At 33.3% G+C, this 27,443-nt stretch overlaps 2 protein-coding genes across 5 annotated transcripts in view; one reads left to right on the top strand and one right to left on the bottom strand.

Moving 5' to 3' along the window:
* The window catches only part of PHF14 (PHD finger protein 14), a 170,564-nt gene that overhangs the window by 84,446 nt on the left and 58,675 nt on the right, over window positions 1-27,443 (top strand). Inside the window, exon 17 of one of the 4 annotated variants that reach the window (XM_076006408.1) lies at window positions 1,646-15,776. The exons of the other annotated variants lie outside the window; for them this stretch is intronic. Coding sequence (XP_075862523.1) covers window positions 1,646-1,691 — 46 coding nt within the window. The 3' untranslated portion in view covers window positions 1,692-15,776. Of the gene's footprint in view, window positions 1-1,645; window positions 15,777-27,443 lie in introns of those variants that run through there. 4 annotated transcript variants of the gene reach the window in all.
* LOC142872912 (large ribosomal subunit protein eL21) lies at window positions 15,802-16,546 on the bottom strand. Its single transcript, XM_076006410.1, has one exon. It carries the CDS (start codon window positions 16,468-16,470, stop codon window positions 15,988-15,990), a length of 483 nt encoding a protein of 160 aa, XP_075862525.1. The 5' UTR covers window positions 16,471-16,546; the 3' UTR covers window positions 15,802-15,987.

The raw sequence follows: 27,443 nt of genomic DNA, 5'->3' as shown, positions 1-27,443 counted from the left end.
AATCTGCAATTTGAACACAGAGAATTATTTTTCTCTTGACAACAGAAGTTGACAGCGCTCTGTTTGTAAAATAATTTAATCTAAACACTTTGTGTTAAGATTATGTTTTATGTCATAAAACAATAAAGTTACTATTCTGTTAGCATATCATTAAAGTTGAAGTTTATTAGCAATAATGATAAGACAGACTTTTTATTGACACAACCTGCATTAGCATTTCTTTATTGCTTATTGAAACAAATGTGTTAAATGCTTCTTTCTTATGAAATAAAGAAAGGTGAAAAGATGGCCTAGGTGGATTTTGATTTTTGTTTTGTCTTCTTTCTTTCTTTGTTTTGTTTTGATAATTTTTTTTGTTTTTATCAGACATAGTGTTAATCAGGAATCTCAGCTGATATTGCACAGGGTCCAGAGACTGCTAATTTTAGCCATTTACTTCTTTTATGGAAATGAAAAGATTACTCAAAGCCCTGAGTGAGATGGGAGAGTGAGTGGGTTAACGAAAAGAGAGCTCATTTGAAAGAGGGATCAGTCTTTCAAAGGATAGTGACACAAAGGTTCTTATAGTATGGTAAAGGAACACTTTCTGATTTCTTTCAAAAAATGTCTTTTGGTAAAGCTCTGTTAAATTAACTGAGGACACAGAAATGAAACATTTAAAAATGAATAAACTTATGTTGATAAAACAAATATTAGTATTATATGATTTTAAATATTTGCTTCCAAAATGATGTAATTTATTTCAGTCATTAAGAATACAATTTGTCTTAATTTCTCAAATAAAGGAATGCACTTTTAAATTTTATGAATTTTTTTTTACTACTACTGAGACAGATAAGGTAAAAGTGAAATTTCCAGTGAAGAAATACAAAGTGCTTCAACAAAGTTAAGAAAATCTATAACATTTGGCCAGTGATTTTTAAGCTAGTTCATGTAGAATGTCCTGGGAGCTATCCTGAAGTTTAAGTTCATTTATATTTAGAGTAAAGAGTTCCAAGTTCTGGAGATATACATGAATAATCCTGACTGCAGTATAAATTTTAGAAGAATGTCAAAAATGAAATCAAGCATAAGCATAATATGATGAAGTACATAAAACAAAAAGAAAAGAAAAGAAAACCATAATAATCTTATATAATGGATAAAAATTCAATTCAGGAAAATTCCCTTGGGGTTGGGAGTAAAGTTGAGCAGCATGATTAATTTGAAACAATAGTTAAAAACTATTGAGCTAGTGATCCTCTTTTTAATTATTTGAACCTATATGAATATTTACTCTACTATTAAGTTTTTTGAGATACATGATTGAGTCAAGCCTTTTTGCTATAGGACCTACATGTTTTTACGAGGTTTTTTTGCTTTGTTTTGTTTTTGTCATATGTTGAAACAAAGAACCCAGGAAATGAATGTTCAAAAATGACTGTAAAATGGAATATTTCCAATCTATCATATTTTAGTCATTTAAAAAAATAGGTACCATCTTTCTTCTAATCTTGATAAGATTTTTGAATGATATATTCCTATGTTATTACTTTTGTTAGTCTTTGTTATGAAATTTTTATTTCTAATTGCATTATTACAACATGCCAGTATCTGGAATTTTGTGAAAGTCTTCTGGAAGGTAAAGATATTTTTATTACTCTAGAAATGATGGAAATACAAAGTCCCTTTCCTTGCTTTGGCCTTGTTAAGAAGATAACATCATAGATTTTCTGCAAAGGTTGTAAAGAGGTAATCAAGAGTAAATTAAATATTTTATAAATTTTATATATTAATATTTTTGAGAACAAGACAAGATGGATATAAATCAATACCAGAAAATGTTCTATGGTTATAATATGACCTTTCTTTTAAAAAAATCATTATTTAAGCACTATTTTTCTCGGGATAAAGAAGAATTTTATTTTATGTAGAATTTCATTATGTTTAATAAAAGTAATCTTATAAGCTACTATCTGCCATTTTCCCTGACATCTCATTTGTTTTGGAATTGGCACCATTATTATTTGAAAGTCATCCCCCCAAAGTCCACACTTTTATGATTACATTACATCTTAAATATTATGTATACATGCTGTTTTTTAACTTTAATTTTAAGATATTTTAAATATGGTTTTTATTTTCTCTAAAGATATATTTCAGTGCTTGCTCAAAGATACATTCTATTGATTGTATATTATTAGTTCTCTTATGAAATAACTTCTTGAGTCATAATTAGTAATCTTTCATTGAATAAACTGTCTTTATTTTCTCAAGTTTCTTTGAATGTACATAACTCAGTATAACCTGCTCTTTAGCAGCTTCTATTTTGAAACCACACTTCTCTATGTAATTCAGGCTATATAGAAAATTCCTTTCAAATTATTTTCCTTTGCTTTTTCAGCTATTTGTATTATTATATGTGAATTTACACATTTTTAAATATATCCTTAGGAAATTGCATGCAATTTATCAGTAAAGTGTAATTAGTTCCAACTTTTATTTTCTGCTTAGCCTGTAAGTTTTTCTCAACTCTTTGGCAAATAATTATAGTATTTCTGTGCCTCAGTTTTTCCTCCTATGGGACATGATCAAAATCATACTGTGTTTCATTAGGTAGGTTGTCAATAATTGCTGTGTGATAATAAAGTTCTTTCTATGTAAAATATTAGAACAGTGGCATTATTTAGTAATGAAAGATACATCTATGTTTACATTGAAATAAGGGTCATAATTAGTAATACATTTCCAGTAATCATAAATACTTATTTTACTTCTCAGAAAATGTACATACCCTGTTTTTATATGTAATTATTTCTAGAATATAGGGGACAAAAAGAAATTTGAATTTACAGCATCTTGGGCAATTTTTTTTTAAAGCGTTTACTTTTTATCAGCTACTTTTATAATTTAATTAGAAATTACTTGAGAATTTCCCAACCAAAAATACATTTCTTTATGTTATTTAATTCACTTTAAATAGTGAAGGCCAAATTGAAACTCTGTCTTGGAATTGTGATGTCTTTTTAGTCATTTTTATGTTTATGATAGGTGTTCTTTATTGGTAGAGGTTATGGACCCATTTAATGGACTCATTTAGTAGACCCATTTAGTTATAGACCTATTTATTTTTGTTTTCCACAGTTTCTGGTACATTTAATACTCAGTAATGCCTTGATAAATAAATGATAAATGCCTGGTAAATGAACTTCACATAAGTAATGACTGATTATTCTTTTGCTGAAGTTATAAACTTTTATAATTTAATCCTAGAACAAATTGAGTCACTAAATATAAGTATTTGATGAAGATATTTAAAAAACTTAATAAAGGAGGATTGATTTTATCTTACTAGAGGATGGCTTTTTTTTCCCCCTGTGTATAAGTAAGGAAATAGGAATGACAGGTGAGCAATTAGTTGATGAATCTATATAAAGTAAAAGTGAAGTGATTCCTCTCCTTGAACATATTTGAGAGGGAGGTGGGCCTTTCTTCTCCATGAGTCTTTATCAACCTATCAAATTAGGAATATGACCAAACTTATAAAACTCAAACTTTATCTTAACTATGTAAACCAAATGTGACACATTCTGTTACTTAATGAAAGAAAGGAGAGAAAGAGAAAGGGTTTCTAAAAACTAAGAACCCTAGAATCCATGAGCCCTCTTACATAGCATATTTAATTTTCTTTTGTATTGTGAACATTATTCAGAAGCACTGATGCTAGGGAATAATCTATGAAGCTATTTCACTTTTGTAGCTTATTCTTCACTGTTAAATACTTGCTAGATTCTCCTCCTTATTTGAATATGTAGCAAATTATATAGTTTTTGAACCATTTTGGTTGCAAGGTTAAGATGTCAATTTGGTCTCTAAACAATGTTGTTGGCATTTTTATTTATTTCACATTTTAAACACCTGGATTGTGACTGCTTCCCCCTCCAAACATAATTTTATTTTATCATAAATTGTTAGGGTCACCAGCAAGAATTCATGTATATTATATTTTTATTTCAAATATTAGGCTCTTATTATTCTGATTTTTTATTTTTAATTAACTTTTCTGTTCTAGCTAATACAGAAGCTTTATAGACTGCCTGGGTCATAATAGAAAGGTTTTTTTCCCCTGAGATTTGATTAGACTGAGAGTAAAGCTAAAATTGGTTATAAATTTAGTTACTATTTTCTTAAAATAGATTATTTTAAATTACTTTAATAAAGGTGACACCTAGTTTTATTTCTTAAAAACAGGATGGTGTTTGATAAATTTCTTAAAATAGATTTAGTTACTTTAATTTGATTATAGACTTGCTAGATTACTGTTTCTTACACAGTTTATCATATAGTTATCACTCCTAATGGTAATAAAATTTGCATATTCATGTAGGAATATCCTCATTGTGAAGTGATGATGCAAATGTATATTATTTGGATGCTTACAAATAAAACTAAGAATCAAATATCAGTCCTTAAAATGATATGTGTCTTCTAATAAATTTTATGTGCATTAAAGCCAGACATTTATTACACAAGGGCAGTTTTGGATAAACTTCTGTTTCTGGTCTTTACCTCTACCAACAATTTCCAGGATAGGTTTTTGGGCTTTTTGTTTTATTTGTCTTGTATTCCTTAGTCATTGATTGGTATTATGTAGTTATTGTTTTTAAAGGATTGTCTGCAGAGCTTGGATTTCTTTGTTTTTATTATTATTATTATTGTCGGAGACAGGGTCTAGCTCTATAGCCAGGTTGGATTGCAGTGGCCAGAACATAGCTCACTGCAGCCTAAAATTCCTATCCTCGAACTGGTCCTCCTGCCTCAGCCCACCAAGTAGCTAGGACTATAGGTGTACCCCACCACATCTGACTTATTTTTTTATTTTTTATAGAGATGGGGTTTCATTATGTTGCCCAGGCTGGTCTCAAACTGTTGGCCTCAACTGATGCTCCTGCCTTAGCCTCCCGAAGTGCTGAGATTACAGGCATGAGCCACTGTGCCCTGATCAGAACTTGGATTTCTAATATTTCTTTCTGTTAAATGTGGCAAAGTGTATCCCCTCATTTCACCCCATTTCTATCAAGATATAAAACATTTTCATGGCTCCAAAGACTCAAAGGCAATAACTTTTCTAGTTTTTTCACCATGGCTTAGTTTGTGTCTTCTAGAATTTTATATAAATGCCATTTTCAGCTTTTATTTGATTTTAGCCATTTTAATAGGAGTATAGAGGAATCTCACTTTGGGTTTTAATTTGTACTACCCTAATAAGTAATGATGTTAAGCACATTTTCATGTGCTCACTGACTGTGTATCTTCCTTTGTGAATTAATTCTTTGCCTTTTTAAAAAAAAATTAAGTTGTTTAGTATTGAATGGTAGAAATTTTTAATTTGGGATGTGAGTCCTTATTCAGATATTTGTTTTGCAAACATATTCTCCTTATCTGTGGCTTGCCTATTTATTTACTTAATGGTGTCACTTAAAAAGCAGAAGTTGCTAATTTTGCTGAAGTCCAGTGTAGCAACTTTTTGTTGTATGGTTATTGCTTTCATTTCCTATCTAATAATTCTTTGCTTAGGGCCAAGTCACGAAGATTATCTGCTTTCTTTTCTTCAAGAAGCTTTGTAGTTTTAGCTTATATATTGAGATATGTGAGCTATCTGAAATTAATTTTTGTATTTGGTTTCTTGTAGAGTTAAGAAAGTTTTATTTATTATCTATCTCGTGTGGATTTCCAGTTTATTAGTATCATTCATTGAAAATACTTGCATTTTCCACATTAAATTGCCTTAGTGCCACTGTTAAATATCAGTTGGCTTTTTTTGTTGTAGGTCTATTTCTAGACTTTGTATTATATTCCATTGACCTAGGTAATTATTCCTATGCCAGTACCAACTGTCTTGATTACTGAGGCCTTATAGTAATCTCTTTCGTTCTTCCAGACCGTTTGCATTTTCATATAGATATTAGTAATGGCATGTCCATTTTCATTTTTAAAAAGCCTGATATAACACCAAAAGCACAGGTAACAATAGCATCAAAAAATTAAATAAGTTCAAAATCAAGAACTTTTGTATATCAAAGGATACTTTTGTATATCAAAGGATAACAGAGTAAAAAGTCCATAGAATGGTAGAAAATATTTGTAAGTCATATATCTGATAAGAGATTGACATTGAGAATATATAAGGAACTTCTGTAACTCAACAACAAGAAAACAAACAACCCCATTAAAAATGGGCAAAGGGCTTGAAAATTTTTTTCTCTAAAGAAGATATACAAGTAGCCAAATAAACACATTAAAAGATGTTCAGTATCACTAATCATTAGATAAATGCAAATCAAAATCACAGTGAGATACCACTACCTTACACCCATTAAGATAGCTGTTATTGAAAAAACAGAAAATAACAAGTGTTAGCAAGGATGTGGAGAAACTGGAACCCTTGTATATTGCTTGGTGGGAATGTAAAATTGTACAGCTGTTGTATAAAAGTATTGCATTTCCTCAAAAAATAAATACAGAATTACTATTTGACCTACCATGTCTGGCTACATACCCAAAAGAATTGAAAGCAAGTACTCAAAAAAAGATTAGTACACCTATGTTCATAGCAGTGTTATTTACATGGGCATCTGCATCTGATGAGGGCTTTATGCTCCTTCCACTCATAGTAGAAGGTGAAGGGAAGCCAGGGTTTGATAGGGGTCACATGATGAGAGAGGAAGCAAGAGAGAAGGAAGGTCCCAGGGTCTTTTTAGCAACCAGCTCTCCAGGGCACTAATACAGAACTCACCCCCTGGGGAGGGCATTAATCTCATCATGAAAGATCTGTCTACATGACCTAAACACCTTCATTAGATCCTCCAACATTGAGGATCAAATTTCAACATGAAGTTAGGAGGTGACAAACATCCAAACCATAGATTAGTGTATTATTCAGCCTTAGAAAGGAAGATAATTCTGACACACACAGGCTGTAACAGATGAACCTTGGGGATATTATGCTAAGTGAAATAAGACAATGAAGGACAAATTTCTTGTGATTCCACTTGTATGAGTTTCCTCGAGTAGTCAGATTGCTAAGACAAAGTAAAAATGGTGGTTGCTGGGGGAGAGAGGAATGAGGAGTTAGTATTAATGGGTACAAAGTTTCAGTTTGGGAAGATGAAAAAGTTCTGGAGATGGATGATGGTGATGGTTGCACAACAGTGAATGTACTTAATGCCACAGAGCTGTTTAGTTAAAGTTGTGAACTTTATGTATATTTTGCCACAACTGTTTTTAAAAAGACTGCCCCCACAAAGCCATTAAAATTTTAACAGTATTAGAAGCATTACAATTTAAATAATATTTAGTCTTTAAATTCATGAACTTGGTATGTCTCTCCATTTATTCAGATATTTAGATAATTTTTATGTTTTCTCATTGATGTTACAGATTTCAGTGTAGAAGTCTTATGTATCTATTATTACATGCATTTCTGAGTATTTTTTTGATATTGTATCAGATATTTTTAATATTTTCTGTTTATGTTAGAGTTGAGATCTGCGAGATGGTAAATTAGGATAACAAGCCAAATTGAAAGTAACAAACCTTTCTTTTATTATGGCAGTAGTATCAGCAAGAGAACAGACAGGAAAGCTTGCTAGCTCCTGAATATTACATTTTCCCCCTCTGAACAGTACTGAGTAAGGGTCAGGTAGATCAGTGCATACATTAACTGCTCCCCCTTGTACTCAGAGCAGGGATTTAGTCTGACTGCTGTTTGAGCACCAAACAAAAGCCTCCTGCTGTTTTATGGACCTAGGGGCTGGTGGGAGGGTCCAGGGTAGGGGGTGCCTACAGCTAGGAAATGGAAAGGTACTGAGTCAGAGCAGAGCAAAGTGTCCTTAAGTGTCCTCAATAAGGAGGAGATCTTGGCACAGATACATGAACAGTGTTTCTGGTGAGCTTCGCACCCCCCCCAACCCCTTAGCCAGGGAGGCATAAAACTTGAATCAGCCTTGCAAACCTGGGATAACCCTTTCTGGTCATGATGTATTGCCTCTTAATTTTGGATTTTATTTGCTAGTATTTTGATAAGGGTTTTGCTAGTATTTGATAAGGGTTTCTCTATTCATGAAAAGTATTTTTCTGTTAATTTCTTTTTTTGTAAAGTCTTTGTAGTTCTTATTTATTAGGTAATATTGGCCTTCTGAATGGAGTTAGAAAGTCTTCCCCTCTTTTTTGTTTTTAAAGCATTTGTTTAAGATATTGTGTCTTCTTTAATTTTGGTAGAATTTTCCAGTGAAACCATTTGGACCTGGAGTTTTTATTGGGAAGGTTTTTGATAATGAATTCAATTTTTAAAATAGATTTATTGAGATTATTTTCTTTCATTTTGTGTCAGTTTTGATAAGCTGTGTATTTCAAGGAATTTATTCATTTCATCTAAGTTGACAGATGCTTCTTTCCCTATGTGTCAGCACCATCATATTTTTTAAAATCATGCTGGTCTTTTGAATGTATATTATAACTACTTGCTTAAGACTTTTCTGTAATGTATTAGAGCATATTTTCTTTTTCCTTCTAAGACTATATCAGTATTTACTTCTTTAATGTATTCTTTCTGATTTATATGACTTGATATTGATCTTCTTGCATTGATTGCACTTGGAACCCTCATAAAATCCCACATCATTCTGTCATCCACTTGCTTGTAAATTGTGTTGTCATTGTCTGTGAATTATTTTTACTTTTTCCACTAGATGAATATAGAGTCTGAGCCTTCTGTTTATTCCTGATGGCTCTTGTAGTCTAATACAATATGGCTTAGGCAGTTATAGGTTATTATTAATCTGTATGAAATGTCCGATTTCCTTAAGTACTAAGTTAGACAGTTACTATCTCTGACATTTCACCTTGACACTTCTTTTTATGTTTATTGTGAAGGTACATTCTTATTCTTTCAAATGCACTTGTGATCATCTTTCAAATTTTTTAAGAGAAATTTTTCTAAAACCATGGATAATTCAAAAATTTGTGTTATTTTTGAATATGAGTTCTGTTGTGGAACCAGTGCAGTGCAGACAGCTCGAAATATCAATGAAGTGTTTGGGAAGAATATGGCTAATGAATGCACAGTACGTCCATGGTTTGAGCAGTTCCATTCTAGTGATTTTAATCTTGCAAATGAGCCCCATGGGCCACCTGAGACCAAGATGTGGATAATGATGAGCTGAATGCTGTAGAGGAAGCAAATCCATCTCAACCTATGTGTGAATTAGCAGCAAGGTTTGACATTACTATTCTGACAATATTGGACCATGAAACAAAAGGGCAAGATAAAGAAGCTGGATTGATGGGTACCACATAAATTAAATGAGCATCAGAAGAGAAATCATCTCAAAGCTTGCCTTTCTTTGCTGTCATGCCATAAAGGTGAACCGTTTCTACATGTTATTACATGTGATGCAAAGTGGATTCTTTTTGACAATGCAAGTGTTCCGCACAGTGGTTGGATAAAGATGAAGTGCCAAAACACAGTCCAAAACCAAATGGTAATAAAAAAAGCGAATTGTTTGTTTGGTGGTCCAGCACGGGTATTATCCACTACAGCTTCATGAAACCTGGTCAATCTATTATAGCGAATGTCTACTGTAACCAGTTGGATGAAAGGATGAGGATGCTTGCGATTAAGCAGCTGAGATTGATCAATAGAGACAGGCCAGTCCTATTGCAAGACCACATGTCGCACAAAAAAATGCAGCTCAAACTACAGATGGTGAACATGGAAACTCTCTGTCATCCACCATATTCACCAGACCTTGAACCACCTGACTACCACTTATTCCAGGCTCTGGACCACTTCTTGCAAGGAAAAATACTTGTAAGGCGTGGAAAATGCCTTTGGCTACTTGCTCTCGAGGCTTCTTCACTGCTGGCATAAACAAGTTATCATTCATTAAGTGGCAAAACTATGTCAAGTTTAGGTCCATACTTTGATTAATTGTATTGCTTCTTGTTTGGGATATAATAAACTATACTTTTGATTTGAAATCAGACATTTTTTATTTTATGACCTAATAATTCAGAATAAATCTTTGTTAAGTTAATTTACTGATGCATTGCTGTATCTGTACACATTTGCAAATTTATAAAATTGAAATAATTTATAATCTCTTTTCTGGCAGAGATATTTCTTTATTTCCTGTTTGGTTTTATTTTTAAAAATTTTAAAACTTCTTAAATTATTAAGTACAAATTTAAAAATAGTATATACTATTGTAAGCAAAAATAATAGGTAACAGTGTTTTTTGATTAACTGATGATTCTTTATTTTTGTAATAGTTTATAGCACCGAGAGGTAGGAGATCTTAACTAGTTCAAACTTGTCACTTAACCAATTTTGTAATTTTAAACTAGTCACTTAATCTCTTTAGATCTCTGTGACAAGCTCTTGTGTAAAAACATACTCTCAGTAGCGCCCTGTACTTGTTAGAATGTGATCTTTTTTTATTGGTTAAATCTCTTAGAATGGAAGCTGGTTGTCTGGTTGCCGTTTCTCTCATTTAGCTAGTGGAGTAGAAAGTAAGTCAGTTCAAAAAACCTGCTTCCTTTGATAAATAGCAAATATTACTTTCTTTTTTTTTTTTTAAAAAAAAAAAAAAACCCTCTATTGGGATTTACTTTTCATCCATAAAATTTCACTCATTATAAATATAGAGCTTAGTGATTTTTAGTAAATTTATATGATTGTTCAGCCGTCACTACAATCCACTTTTGGAGTATTTCCATTACCTCAAAAGGCACTGTGCCTGTTGATAGTCAATCCTAGCCCCCATATGCAGCTTTAGGCAACCGCTGCAAATATTCTTTTGTCACTGGTTTCTCATAGCCATGAGATATGTTTCTGATGTATAAATTATTTCCCCCCCCAAATTTTAATACACTAAGGGAACTTCTAAGTAAAGAAATACTTAAATGAGTCTTTGTTATAATGTGAAAAAATTATCCTATTCATTCTTCAACTCCATATTCTTAATGTTGGACATTTAAAAAGGGACTCTGATAAATTTATATGAGGAGCCTACATTTTATTAAATTTTAAATTGTCTTTCTATATTTTGAGAGATAGTATTGTATAATGAATAAGTATGAGGATTTATTGCCATTCTGCTGGGTTTGAAATCTGTTTCTGTTATTTGTGATCTCTACCGTTTTCTTCCTTGTGTTTTAACTTCCTTACCTGTGAAGTATCAATAAACAATAGTAGCTATTCTGTGGTTTGTCTGGATGATTAATGAGGTAGTACTGTAAAAGTAAAGGATTTGGTACAATAGGTAGGAAATGGTAAATGCTCTATTATGTAAGCAACAACTCTAATAAAATACGATGTAATGCTTATATATCAGATATTTTATATTTATCTGTATTAAATCATTTAGCTACTCTATGAAGTAAACAGTATTATCACCATTGAATTGATAAGGAAACTAAGGCTTCGAGAGCTTAAGTAACTTCCCAAAAGTTGCATAGCTAGAAAGTGGTGGAACTGGAGTTCAAACTTAGGCAGTCTGGCTCCAGAGTCCATGATCCTAACGCCTATATAATTTATATTTCAGCTCAGTGGCTGGCTAAAACTTGCCTTTGATAGATGTATTTGTTATAGGCAAAATGATGACATCCCCTGATATTTTATGGTTTTTAAGACTATATTTGATCTTCTTTGAAATTCCAGTGTTATATTCTTTATTTTCTTAAGCATGCTTTTGATTCTCTTTGATATTAAATGGATTTATTAAAATGTGCTAACTCCTTTTAACTTTAGATGCCATTAAATTATTCTTTATGTTTTATATTAAATAAGGGTCATAGCACTAATAATGGAACTGGACCTTCTTTGTAGATACTTATCTCTGGGATATTTGCTTTTTGGCAAGATTACACTTTTTTCAGTTAATTTTAAGATATGTTACTATCTAGTGGTATATAAATATGATATATTTATATTGTATATTAAAATGGCACATAGTATATATTTAATTTACACATTTAATATACACATTTACTACCACTTTTTTTCACTTTTAAAAAATTTTAATAGATTTAGGGAGTACAAGTGGATTTTTGATACATGGATAATTTTTTTTTTTTTTTAGTTTATTTCAACTTTTATTAAAAACAAACCAAATCCAGTAACTTTTCCAATGCCTTACTCAAGGGTTGCCTCACAACTAAACCATCATTTCTGGAGGGGACATGGATAAATTTTATAGTGGTGAAGTCAGGGCTTTTACTGTACCTGTCACCCAAATAGTATACGTTGTACCAGCTAGGTAATTTTTGATCCTTTATCCCCTGTCAACCTCCCCACTTCCAAGTCTCCAAAGCCCATTATGTCAGTCTATAATATCATATATATTTATTGAATTTGCTGTTTGGAAAATTCTATGATGGCTTCTGCACTTTTACTTTTTTGGTCATTAGCAATTTTAATTATGTCTATTTACTAAATATTCTTGTAGTCCCTTTATCTTGTCTTAAAGAACAACAAACTTCATTGCTTTAGTTGTAGATTGAAGAAACTTCTAAATATATAGGCTTAATTATGTGAAATTTTAGAGAGGTAAGTAAGTATTTGAGGTGACCACTAGTTGTGTAAAAAAAGCCACATTACCAGCACACTTTATTTGCATTTTGTTAATTAAATTTGGAGAACAGATAATACCTCACATACAGTCAGCTCTAGTTTACTGTTATCTGAAGGGTTATTTTTTTTGGTAGAGGAGAGGTTATTTGAGTGCCACAATATAAGATAATAGACAAAGAATTGCAGTTCTTTGAAATTTAGTAAGCTTAGCAAATAAGAACATTGCCTGTTTCAAAATCTTCATAAAATAAATGTCAGTTTGTTCCTCATTTGAGAAATTTTGCACCATTAAGTTGATTCTTCAGCATGTATGAAAGTAAGACTTAAGTTTTAAGAGGACATGACCTCAGAATTACAAAACCTTAAGGTGATCTTGTTCAGGTATTAAAGTGTGTGTGTGTGTGTGTGTGTGTGTGTATTTTAGTTAACACTGATACTTGAACAGAAATGATGTTTGTATCAGAAAATCTGTTTTCTGATTAAGGATAGAAAAGAGAACCTATCAAATCTCATTTTCTTCCTCATTTTTTCTTATTCATTTTATTCTTCAGCTATAACATGTGTCATTAGTTTGTCCGTATTTTCCCCTTAATGTTGTTGATATATATGGTAAGCTTGTTAACTATGAAAACCAGGATGATGATTTTCTTGATTATTAAGGGACAATATCCTCCCACCCCAATTTTTTTGAGCAGAAGTAGTGCATTTAATATTTATCTTAGTGGTGAACAACAAAAATATGCAACACTTAGAAATTTAATCAGTAATCAGGAAAAAATGAAGGGAGAAGGCATAGGGCTAATATTGAAGGGTTGAAGTTTTTGGTAAGACTCTACCAGGAAGAGGCTGTATAACCATGAGAAATACAGAGAATATCTCTGGAAACCAGTTGTCTCATTCATATAATAAGCAGTGCATTTGAAAATCACTTTTAATTTTTATGTTTATGATTTTACAATACTGCTAGAATGAAGCACAGAAAGAAATTTGGAAATGCAAAATATTATCCAGGTATCAGAAATTGTGAATCATTTGTAGAATAAACCTCCCACTGACTGTGCTATTTTTAATTGTTTCTTAACCCATGATATTTTTCTAATTTTGATTTTAATTATATATTTTATAGGCCACAGCCAATCAAAAATATGTGAGCTAATTATAAGGCAGTCACTTTTCATTTATTGCTAATTGAGACAAATTTGTAAGAAATGCTTTATAGTAGATAATGTTTTATTTTAATCTGAAAAACTTGTGTTTTTCTTTCTATACAACTAAATTGAGCTTTTAAATAGAATAAAATATGTGTATAGGTTAAAATGAATCATATTATCTGGGTATTTATAGCATTTCTCTTATTCTCTTTATATAGCTACTTATGTATGATACATGATTGCTTTTCATTTTAATTCTTAAGTACCTAAATCCTTCATGTGAAAGTTTCAAGGATCAATTATATTTATCCTGAACTGAAGTGAATTTAAGGTTATCAGTTTCCGAATTAGCTTTTCCTATCACAATGTACTTAATAGGATTTAAATCTAAAATAGTGTACCTATATAGAGAGCAGGCTCCCTTTCAAAATTAGTTTCCTCCAATTCTGTTCTCTCTCTCGGCTGACCTCATGTATTATTAAGAAAATACGTAATCAAGAATTAAGTTGTCTCTGTGAAATGGTTTGGTAGCTGGCTTTTGCCATTGCATATAAGCAGAGCAGTTATTCTAAATCACAGCATCACTTTCAGCCAGATAACCACTAAAATCACTGCACTGTGGTTTTCTGAAAATGCCATAATCCTTCAAATACCACATTAGACTGAGAGAAAAAAATCATCAGTAGTGCCTGCACTGTTATGTAGAAGGATGAGCCATGAACCAAGTGAAGAGATGTTCTGGAAGCACAGTAACCTTTCCCTTGATGTGTGCATTTCCCATTACATTTTTGACATAAAATCATGCAGAATGATTTAATGGTGGCATTTTGTGACTTTTCTTTTCTTCATTAAAAGGAAACCAAAGTTAGGATAGGAATGTAGGGGAAGAGTGACCAAGCACTGAATTCTATAATAGGAATCTCTGTTTTCAAAATAGATTAATAAAATATTTTAGGAGCATAGCTCTTCCCCTTTTACTTGTATATTATCAGTAACATATAAACTCATTTAGCTTATTTTATCGTCAACAGTGATATTGTTTATTCTTTAAAGGTAATTTTTTCTCCATTGTTGTCATCCTCTTTTTTTTCATCTTAGTAACCCTGGATCATAAATGACATGCCAACAAATTAGGAAAGCTTTGTTTTAGTAATGACATAGACTTTATCTGTTATATATAACTCAAACAATGTCTTACTTTTGACCATCATTTTGGTTGTATATTACTAAAGCTGATTATACAGGGAAACAAAATATGAATATGCTCAGTGGTCTAAATGATGAATAATTTTGAGAGGATACATTTCTATTAGAAATGAATGTCATAAAATTATTCCACATAAAATAACTATAAAGTTTATTTGCACCTATGAAAACATACTTTGTTGAATAGAGAAAGTAACTTGCCAAAATATAGTTTGTAAGACTTTTGCAGCATTAGATTTTTAGTTTTAGTGTTGCTGTGGAATAGCTGGGTGTGGACCCTGTCGCACATTAATTTAAAAAACAAACAAATGAAAAAAAAACTTGAGGATTTATTTTGCACTTTCATACTCATTAGTATCTGACTTTTAAAAAAAATTCATCTGGTAGTATTTGACTAAGCACTACTTTGGTTTAGAGTTTCTCAGTATGCCATCAGTTGTTCATTTCAACCAACTGAGTAGCTTTTTCAGTAGGAGATTAGTGCTCTTTGTGAACTCTATATAAGTGTAGATTAGATTTAGTTTTATTTGTTTTGAGACAGAGTCTTACTCTGTCACCAGTCCAGTGGCATCATTATAGCTAACTGCAACCTCAAATTCCTGGGCTCCAGTGATCCTCCTGCCTCAGCCTCCCAAGGATAGGACTGCAGGCATGCTGCCCAATTAATTTTTCTGTCTTTTGTAGAGATTGGATCTTGTTCTTACCCAGGCTGGTCTCTAACTCCTGGCCTCAAGAGATCCTTCATTCTTGGCCTCCCACAATGCTAGGATTAGAGGCGTGAGATACTGCACCCAGCCCAAGATTTAATTTTTTTTTTTTTTTTTTTTTAGAGTCCAGCGGCTTTTATTAGGTTTGTCTCCTATACCATGAATTCATAGGGAATAGATTCTGGCAGCTCAAGGTCCTTTCTTTGCTTCTCACAGGTGTGCTATACCTATTACGCCATGAATTCACAGGGAACAGGTCCCAACACCGCAGGCTCCTTTCTGTCGCTTCTCACAAAGTGTGAAGCACCTATTATGCCATGAATTCATAAGGAATAGGTTCCAGCAGCTCGGGCTCCTTTCCATTGGTTCTCACAAAATGTGCTTCTCTGGGTGGAGCAGGCTGTCGCTTCAGTTGAACCCAGGTACCTTTCTCTTTGGCTTCCTTCTTTTTCTGATCATTTTCCTTCACACGCTTCAGGAAGCTATCTCGGCTCTTAGAGTGCTTAATGTGCTCGATACGTACATTAATCCTCTTGGCAAGAATCTTGCCCTTAACTTGTTTATTTACAACAATTCCAACAGCATGCTGTGTAACGTTGTAGACTCTTCCAGTTTTGCCATGGTAACATTTGTGGGGCATGCCTTTTTGAACAGTACCCATTCCCTTGATGTCTACAATATCACCTTTCTTGTAGATTCGCATGTATGTGGCCAAAGGAACAACTCCATGTTTTCTAAAAGGCCTAGAGAACATGTATCGGGTGCCTCTCCTCTTTCCCTTTGTGTTCGTCATTTTGGCGAATTACTGGAAGATGGCGGCTCCGGCCGACAGGCCCAAGATTTAATTTTTAAGCAAACATTGACTGTACTGTTTTTTATCCCAGGTGTCTCAAAATAGAAGGCTTTACATTTAGTTCAATTCTTTATCTTCATTTTATCTTATTTAATCCTTGCAAACAACTCTTCCTTAGATCAAAAGAACTGATCAGGACCATATTCAGTATGGATATGTATCCTTATGGTTTCAACTAAAAATGATGTAAAGCCTTTGTTAGTGTTATGATTAAAGTGTGCTCTGCTGCGCAAGTACATTAGAGAGCCATCAAGTACAAAGTCTTGAATTTTGAGCATAGAGGAAATTCCTAAAGAGTTGGGCTATATACTTTCATTTACCTATCGCATTTGATATCTATTGTAACCTATTCCACGTGTTAATGGTGCTATAATAGTGATGAAGATAATTTCTAAAACACTATTGTTGTTATGCCAGAGAGCTGCTGGTGATTTGGCCTAAGGTGATAATGGAAAATATCAAAGAAGTACTTGTAAGAAATTTATCACTCTAGTTTGGAAAATGAGACAGGCACATGGAAATTTATAATACCCTTACACCATGGTACTAGAAAATTAAAGTGACATAACTTTTCTGGAAAATGATTTAGCAGTGTGAATCAAGGCATTAAGCATGACAATTCTTTTTAAAGCAACAGCACTTGTAGGAATCTTTCTAGAGGAATATTAGGAAATTAGTGTAATTTTTATGTAAGGGTGTTCTTTATGGTGCTCATCATAATAGTGGAAAGTATTTGGAACCAACACAGATGCCTGTTAGGGGAATGGTTAAGTGAATTATGGTATCCGATAGATTTCTTTTCTCTCATTTGACCACTTATTTAGCCATTTAAAAAGAATATTTAAGGTGTGGGAAAACAAAACCTTCATGTAAGCTTAAGTTAAAAATATCCCATTTCTGAAGGGTTTATGATTTTAATTTTTTATATAAAATAATTATTTTTATTTTCTTTTAAAGCTTTTCTGTAGTTTTAAAGATTTTTGATAGTGAATATACCTTTTATAAGCAGAAAATGGTTTTAAAATGTTAATACAGAGACTCTGAGTATTACATAAGAGGGCAAATCAGATTAAGAAAATTGAAAGTACAACTAAACCGTGGAATCTCTTATGACTGCCTTTAAAAAATCTATTTACCAGCCTGAGCAAGAGCGAAACCCTGTCTCTACTATAAATAGAAACAAATTAGCGACACAACTAAAAATAGAAAAAAATTAGCTGGGCATGGTGACGTGTTCCTGTATTCCTAGTGTTCCTGTATTCCTAGTTACTCGGGAGGCTGAGGCAGGAGGATCGCTTGAGCCCAAGAGTTTGAGGTTGCTGTGAGCTAGGCTGACACCACAGCACTCTAGCCCTGGCAACAAAGTGAGACTGTCTCAAAAAAAAAAAAATCAATTTAATAAAACCATCATGGAAAAATATAAAATAAAGTCAGTTCTGTTTTAATTTCTCTCTCCTAAATTAGCATAATGAGTTCATGAATTCTCTTCCTTTATAATTTCAATACCCATTTCACATTGTTTGTAGATAAGAAACATTCCTCCTCTATTCAATTGTTTATCCCAATGTTCAGTGCCTTTCTGATTTAATAGCAATCAATTGTTGCCTTCTACTATTTCTCAGTCTTCCTTCTCTCACAAGTACTAAGAGTAATTTGAGATTAAAAAGTGAAAACAAAACAGTTGGGAATAACTAAACATACTCAGTTTATCCTGGCTCAAGAGGTTTTTCTCATTTTCCTCCTTCATCACACGTAGGTAGTAGCTATATTCACTTATGTCCGGAGCCCTTCTTCCATCTCAGCCCTCTCACACCATAGAATTTTTAAAAATTTGATTTTTCTCTTCCAGAAGTTTATAAATTCAGCATCTATTATTTGTGTCTTACATTCTTCTTTTCCTTCTAAGTGTACCCACATGCTCCCTCTTGCTCACTTTCCCTCCCTTCCCCCCTTTACCCTTCTTTATTCCCTCCCTGCCCCTATCTTCATGACTGGAAAACTTCAGAAAGTTGTTATATAGAAATAATCTCTGTTTTCCCAAGAATTTTATCTAATGATAATGCTTAGGGTAGTATGGGATTACCTGGTAAGATAATTGTAAAAATAAGTGGTAACCAATAAAACCAGTGGGTCTGTAAAAAGAATGGGTATAGGTTTAAGCTAGAAGGAAATAATGGAGCAAGGCATTCTAGAGGAGGAGCAGAGGAACTCTGTGAGCACATCCAGAAAGATGGGAAGTCATTCTGGAGCAACAGGTAGATTTGAGCAGAGGTTTATGGAGAACTATTTGATCTGAAACAGCACAGTTTTCAGTTGTTTTTCTTGGACCATAACAGTACATTAGTAAGGTACAAAGAGATACTTTTTAAGACACTGTTTTACAACCATGACTATTTGTTAACAATGTAGTAAAAATAATTATAGAACTTAAACTTCAAAATATTTGGGGAGAATATATATACATACACATATATTCTGGGAAAAATTTTTAAAAATTAGCAAAGCAAATGTTTTGGCGTATACACATGGTCTTTGATTTTAAAGGTAATTGATGGCATTCTGAATTAAAACATATGTATTTACTTATTAGATTGATTTTTAAAGGACCAAATGTTATTTTCTCATTAATTCTTCTAAACCTGTCCTTTTGAGGGAACAAAATGGTTTTAACCTATAATCATTCACACTTCTTTCCTTTAAGTACAAACAAAATATTCAGGGCCTACTGCTTGGCCTGCTCCTTCTGTTTCAGTTATAGCTGTTATAGGTTTTACTGTGAAACTTGCTTTTTTTAAATGTAGCATCACATAATGGACTTTTTCTCAGTAAATATAGCACTAAACCAGTTTTTAAAATAGCTATAAAATATATCAATGTGGAAGTATAACTCACTGTAATATTTCCCTATTGATGAAAATTCATTTTTCTATTTGATTTCTATCCCAAAGTGAGTGTGCTAGGTCAAAGTATATGCATATTTTAAATTTTAATGGATAGTATTATTTTATTTCCTGTCGGACATGAATATGTCATGTTGTCATACAGAGATTTTTATTAATTTGATAGGTGGAAATTGGCATTTTGATGTATTTTATAAGTATTAGGTTGAACATTTATTTATATATTGACAAGCCATTTGGATTTCTTATCTGTGAACTGTCTTTCCATATCCTGTCCCTGTTTATCTATGGAGATTTTTTTTTCTTTTTTAAAAATGAATTTATCACATGTCTTTGTGTTTGTTACAAATATTTTCTTTTAGGTTGTTGGGATTTGTGTTTGTTTTTGCTTTCTTTGCTTATGATACTTTTTGCCAAATTTAAATTTTTTTACATGTTGTGATATTTATATCTGAAAAAAGAAAAACTGATTTGGTGTGCTATTATGAAATAGACAACAAATATCTTATATATGACTTAGGCAGGAAGTGCATATTGTTTGCCCTTTAGGTTATGTGTGTACAGTTTTGCTTGAAATGTTTTTAAAGATCTGCTGAGACACTGTGTCATCTAAAAATAATTTTTTAATTATATATCATGGCATTCACTTAATATGAAAATGCTATTTTGTTTAATCAGGATATCATATTCTTCTGTTGGTTTAAAAACAATTTATTAGTTTTCAGAGGCTCTATTTTGTTAATTTTTTAGTATCAGGACTACTAATTTTAAAGCATGTTGAAGGTACTTGTTGATGTTAAACTTTTTGTGTAGTAGGACTTTGAGGATGTTGGATACATGTTTGTTGTTTGTTCCAAAAGCAAAGATTATTACTTCCATTGCATATATCACTGGTGAACTCCAAAATGCTAAATTCAGTGGTCTTTTAGTTTTCTGAATATTCATCCTATTTAGCCTCATTTTGGCATTTTAACATTGATGACCAACTTTCCTCCTTAAAACTATCTTTTCTTGGTTTTTATGGTGCATTTTTTATTCTAGTTCTTATCAGCAGCAAATTATAGTGGTTTAAAACAAAAAAACATTGTGATTAAATGCTTGAATTCTGGAGCCTGGTTATTTGGGTTCACCTCCTTGCCCAGTGCTTGTCAGCGATGACATTGGTTACATAATCTCTATGCTTTCGTTTCTTTATCTGTAAACCAGGAATAATAATTGTTTCTACCTCTAGAATTGCTGTGAGAATTAAATGAATACAAATTAAATGTATACAAATTAAATGAATTAAATGAATACAAATTAAATGAATACAAATATAAAGTGCTTATTCTCTTTCATCAACTCTCTCCTGGACTATTACAATAACCAGTACTTTTTCTAGTTTGAGTATGGCTAGTCTCTATCCTGTTGTCTTACTGAAACACTAATTTGTTAATGTTGTACTTAAATTGGTGCAGAGGCTTCCCATTTCTTGCAAGGTAAATCTAGTTGCCATTTTTAACAATAACAGTTTGGATTACACTAACTATAATTTTAGATTACACTACACCTTTGGATTATACTAACTTTATTAGTTAGTAGAACTAGAATTAAAAACTGGAACATAAATAACTGAAATGACTTACCAGAAATTTCAAAAGATTTATTTCTTATCATAAATCTGGCCTTTTCTCTTTAACATCCTGCATATTTTCATAAAAAGGATTCTTAGAGTCTTTGTTCCATTACATGTAGTATTATCTGAAAATTAAACTATCAATTCCAGAATTGTTATTTCTTCCCAAAACAGTACCTTTTTTCGTTTACCCAAATTGGTTATTATGATACTTAATTCTATCCTAGGCAGAATATTCTGTTAATTAACCAAAGTTTGTTTCATTGTACCCTAACTTTAGTTCTTTGGTAAAAGAAAGAAAAAAAATTTAGAAAAGTTTAAAAAGTGAGTAACCCAGTTTTTTCAGCCTTTCATAGATACTAAGTCAGTTCTTTGATTCTTCTGGTTTTTCTTTGAATCTTTTCAGAATACTCCATAGTTTATTTAAAAGGTGAAATTCAGAACTCTGGAAACATTTTTTTATGAAGTACTTGACATATGTCTATATTCCTAAAATATTTAAGTTTAAGAAAGGTATCATGAATGAATAGAAGAGGGGCAAGTTAAAATGTTTGATTATTACCTCATGACTGCACTATTCAAGTAACTTTAGTGTACAATTATTCATGCATTCTTTGTATATGTGTATGTCATTTTTTAGATTAAAAAATGCATGAAGTAAAGGACCCTAAGTATGACTTTGTTCATAAATAGGTAACCTGCTGAGCTCTGTGAGAATTGATTGAACTATATGAAAGTAATTCTTTAAGTATGTTCTCTACAAATAATAGCAAGTAGAGGAGTTCTGCTATGAATGAAACTGTTAGGTACTCTCTGTAATTGCCCTGTGAATCAGATCGACACAGCTGCAGAAGGAAGATAGGCTTAGGAAGGTGTAAATTAATGGGATTTAGTCACATCCAAGTAAAATTACATCAATCAATAGCTTTGCTTTTAAGTAACTGAGATCTTCCAGACTCCAACTTTTCTTTTCAGTTTACTTATTTATGTCAATTGCCAGATTATGTAAAGGACCTTGTTGTGATATGGTCTGTAAATGTAGATCTTTATTAAAAGGAAAGTTGAATTTCACATACAGCATTGAGCACACTGACTGAAGATTTCTTTGATGGTTTTTCTGAAGCTTTCATGTGTAAAGAGATTGTGAAATCTATTTTTTTCCTTTTATTTTTAAAATAAGATTATTTTGTCTTCTCACTAGATTTACTTTTTAATTTATTTCATATTTCTTAAAGATATGGAAAGCCATTTGCTTATTAATCTATTAAATTGTTATGTGGAGGGTCAGTAAGAGACATAAGAATTCAGAGGATCACAGGATCATTCCTAAAAGGACGAAAGAGAAGTCTTCATATAGACCAAGGTGACATTTGAATTGGATCTTGACGTATGAATAGGTTTTAAGAGATTGAAATGGGAAGTAGCAAATCCTTCAAGGGAATGAATGAACATGAATAAAAAACACAGGGTGGGACCATAGAAGTCGTGTGTGATGTAGGCTTAAGAGAACAAGAAAATTGGGGCCTGGGTTCAGGCTAAAGATGTTAAGAAGCCTAATGGGGATTTACTGAAGTCAAAGGATGATATGAAGGGGATAGTACTTTAAAAGATTGATATTACAGAAGTATATAAGATGAATGTATGGGCAGCTAGAGGAAAACCAGTTTGGGGGCTGGGAACCTTGACTGATGGAAGTAGAAATGGAAAGGATTAGAAAGATTGAGGAAACATAATGTCACATGGGGCTTTCAGCAGATAATTAACCAAAAATGGGAAGGGAAGGAAGAAAGGGGAGTGTTAAAGTAGCTGACTTTCAGCTGAAGAATTAGAGAAAATGGTGAGACCAGTAACAGAAAAAAGATAAGTGGCTATGTTTATTTTTTGAAGACAAATACAAATAGAGGATTGTGAGGTTTGTTTTTAGGCCTGTTAAATTAGAAGTTTTTGGGAAACATTTTAAGTTATGGGATTATAAGTATAGAGAAGAGTAAAACTCTGGAAATAAATTTGATACCTATTACAGATTTGTTCTTCACCCCTTAAGTATTCATTCTTAATTTTCCTACTTTTACTTTAAATAAAATGTCAGTAATTCAGAGACTGAATGGATTTTGAAGGTCTGGTAAGAAATCATGTTTTATAAAATGGAGAAACTGAAAAAAACAGGGTAGATGTCCTTGGTTTAGTTGGGCAACAGGTTGACTCCAGAGAAATTTAATTACCATGTAGAGATCCTCAAGATGAGAATGTGTAATATTCTGTTTTTGTTGTTGTTGTTGTTTTACTTTTTAAAACTATTTTTTGCTGACCAAAATTTCTCTGTATGTAAATAATACTTGTCTCTGCTTATTAGTTGAATGTCAACTGGTCTACCTTAAGTAAAGTTGTGGAATATTTGTAATTTGTCTTTTACCACCTTTATTTGTTTTGCGTTTGTTTCCATGCTTCTTTCTTTGTGGTTACCTTCATACCAGTTGAATTTGCCATGCTTTAAGACAGTGGTTTTTCAACATTAGGATGCGTTTGAATCACCCGAAAGCCTTGTTGAAACATGGAGTTTCTGATTTGAAAGTTCTGGGGTAGTGACCAAGAATTTGTTGTTGTTTTTGTTACAGGATCTCGCTCTGTTGCCCAGGCTAGAGTGCAGTGGTGTGATCATAACTCACTGCAACCTCAAATTCCTGGGTTTAAGCGATCCTCCTTCTTCACCCTTCCAAGTAGCTGGGTGTGTCCCACCAAGCCTGGCTAATTGTTGTATTTTTTGTAGAGATACAGTTCCGCTATATTGCACATGCTGGTCTCGAACTCCTGGCCTCAAAGTGATCCTCCTACCTGGACCTCCCAAAGTGCTAGGACTGCAGGTGCGAGCCACCATGCCTGGCCAAGAATTTATATTTCTAACAAGTTTCTAGAGCAGACTTTGAGAATTACTGCTTTATGCAAAAAGCCCATTAAGCTGAAGTCTTAAGATGGTGGTTCTCAGCTTGACTAGGGATGCAAATGAATAATGTGTGGAAGAAATTACAAAAAAATAAACAAAGACTAAAACAGGCTTGGAGCCCACTCTTGGGAATTCCAAATCAGTAGGTTTTAAATCTATGGGGTGGGATTTGCCATCTGTGGTTTTTATAAATCTTCACAGGTACTAGGTGCTACCTGATGGTGCCTATATCAGTTCTCTCTCTGGCCCTTAGATTCACTCTTTCATTATGTAAGTTCCAACTGCTTGTGGAAGATTTTATAAAATCATTCATTCATTCAGCAAATAATTATTGTATATCCATTTGTACCAGATGCTGGACTTGGTGCTGGAGATATAAAGATGAACAACTTAGGAATGGTACCTTAGAGTTTAAATCTCTCCTGCCTTTTTAAACATATGCCCACATATTTACTCATCTAAACCCACTGAGTGGCATTTTTGAAGTCTCTGTGCTGGAGCTGCCCTTACACGGAGATCTTATAGGAAAGAGCCTCTTTCAATGCTAGTTGAACTTGATTAGTGACTGTTAGAGCCTTTAAGGGGGAGGTACAATTGTTTTGGCCAAAATAATGTTATAAAATGTTAAAAGGGTGAGATAAACTCAGAATCATTTAAAGTTCTTTATGTAAATTAACAAACCAGTTAAAATGATTTTTACCCCCTCAAGGTGACCCTTGAACCAGATTAGCAATAGCAATGGTTCTGGAAACTCTAAAATAGTGCAATATCTGACTATATCTCTTAGAGACCATGGCTTCTGCTTTTACTATAGTCAGAAAGTATAATATGATATAGCCCTGCCCAGCAAAACTAGGTTTCAGGTTTTAGAGTATAAACTTCTAATTTCCCTTGTCACTTCTCCTTAATTTGTGAGTTATTTAAAATTGTCTGTTATTTCCAAATACTTAGGGGGATTTTCCATGTATATTTGTCAATAATTTCTACTTTAATTGCATGTAGTCAGAGAACATACTCCAGTATCTCTGTCATCCCTGAGTTTGTTCTACTGACTACTTTGTTTCTTAGTGATGGATTTTCTTTCTTTGTTTTCATTTTATATGCCTCATAACTTTTGATTGAATGCTAGGCACCATGAGTTGAACAGTGGAATATTTATGCCTAGAAAAGGATACACCCCTTCTTTTTCAAGGCTGTTAGTGTGAAGGAGTTGACTCAATTTTGTCTGGAATTAGGTTGGGTTTACATTTTCTTTTTGCTCTGCTTATCTTCATTGTATCACAGCCTGCAAATTTCTCTGCTTGTGTTTATGGTTGAGGTTGTAGTGCCAGAGAGTTTTTCTTATTTGTTCTCCTTTCTAAATTTCACCTTTTTCTGTATACCTGCACTACTAAGAAAGCCCTGCTCCACTCTCTTTTCTCGGCCTTAGCAGTAGACTTCTGGTACTTGTTACTCAACGCTTAGTGGCATGAGGCAAGGGAGTTCTCAGTTTTCCTTGTTCAAACTCAGTCTTCAGTCTCCAAAGAACCAAAGCTTGATTCTTGTGTGGAGGCTTCCAGTGGTCCTGTCCCTCCTTCCTATGGCAGCCCTTTTCTCCCTTCTATCTTTGCCAAATCTTGTGTGGGAGAGAGTTTCCTCCCTACCCTCAGTGGTAGGGAATCCTTTAAAGATATGAATGTCCTGGGCTCAGGACTATTTCCTGTCACTCCTCTAAGAGTAGAGGATTTTGTTTTCCTCTTATTTTTTTTTTTTCCTCTAGAGCAAAATTTCTTTATGCTCTGCGTGGCAACGGGTTTACAGCCTTTCTTCTAATGACATTATGGCTTTTCTTCCTTAGGGGAAAAGGGTCTGGACAAGACTTTGTGCCTTTCCCACTATGGCTGCTTCCCTCCTCCAGGCCTGTACCACCAGTAGGTGCTCTTTCTAATCTCCCACCTATCCTAAATCTTTCTCTGGTGGAGGTCTGTATTACAAGTTTTCTGTGGCTGCTGGAACAAATTACCACAAATTTGGTAGCTTAAAACATCATACATTTTTTCTCTTATAATTCTGGATGACAGAAGTCCAAAATCTGTTTTATTTGGTCAAGGTGTCAGCAGGACTCATTCCTTCTAGAGTTGTTCATTCTAGAGCTGTTGGTCCCTAGCCTTCAGGCAGCAGACGGCCAGGAACTGGGCACAGAGCAGGAGGCCAGCTAGCAAAGCCCCACCTGCAACTACAGCTGCTCCCCATCACTGCCTGAGACCCACCCCCATCAGATCAGCCATGGCACCAGACCCTCGTAGGAGTGGCAACCCCACTGAAACTGTACATGTGAGGGATCCAAGTTGTGCATTCCCCATGAGAATCCAACACCTGATGATCTGAGGTGGAACCAAGGTGGCGACGCCCTTTGTGCCCCCCCCCCCCCATCCATGGAAAAACTGTCCTCCACAAAACTGGTCCCTGGTGTCAAAAAGGTTGGGGACCACTGTTGTAGAGTGTTTAGATGAAAACCCATTTGCTTACCTTTTCTAGTTCCAGGAGTTGTCTGCATTCCTTGGTTTTTACCTCTTCCTTGTATCACTCCAACTTCCTTCCATTGTCACATCTATTTATCTTGTATCACTTGCTTCCATGGTCACATCTATTTATCTCTGATTCTGGCTCATCCTACTTCTCTTTTATAAAGATCTTTGTGATTATAGAGGCTCACTGGATAATCCAGGATAATCCCATCATGTCAAAATCCTCAATTTAATTATATCTGCAAAATCCCTTAGCCATATAAGGTAGTATATTTATAGATTCTGATTAGAACATGGAATCTTTGGGACCATTATTCAGCCTACCACAAGGTCCATGGAAAACAGTTTGTGAATGAATATAAACATTCCTGAGCCTGTGGCTGCCAAGGTTTCTGTACTCTTATGTTAGCCAACATTTCATCTATAGGAAGTCTTTAAAATTTTTAACTGAATTCTTCTTACTTGTATTGTGCTCAGCATCTCTTCCCCTCCTATTTTCCACAAGTGATCCAGAGCTTGCATCCAATCTCTCTTTTGTGGGGCCTGTCTTTCCTTGTATTTCAGGCCATTTGTTTGCCCTGTGCCCTCACCTGGGGTCACAAAAAATGGTGACATTTTTGTGGTCTTTGCTGGTTTCAAAAAATTATGATTTTTGTAGTTTGACTTTTTTTTCTTATTAGGATGGAAGCAATGATTTTTCTAGGTTTCTTTTTTTTTTCTTCCATGCTAGCCAGAACAGAAGTTCAGAGAAACTTTCTACCTTTTCTGAACCAGAGGGAAACTTCCTACCATTATTGAACCAGAATCCACTCCCAGTAATCACCATCTTCAGTTTAATAGGTAATAGTAGTAGTAGTACAAGGAGAAGTTGTAGTAGTAGTAGTAATAGTAGTTGTAGTTTTAGTAGTAATGAAAATAATAAGTGTTAACACAAAACACATAGCAGAACC

This window comes from Microcebus murinus, chromosome 9, assembly GCF_040939455.1.
Source record: "Microcebus murinus isolate Inina chromosome 9, M.murinus_Inina_mat1.0, whole genome shotgun sequence".
Classification (NCBI taxonomy): domain Eukaryota; kingdom Metazoa; phylum Chordata; class Mammalia; order Primates; family Cheirogaleidae; genus Microcebus; species Microcebus murinus.
The sequence above is the reverse complement of the archived record's forward strand: the minus strand, read 5'-3'. Positions and strand labels throughout refer to the sequence as shown.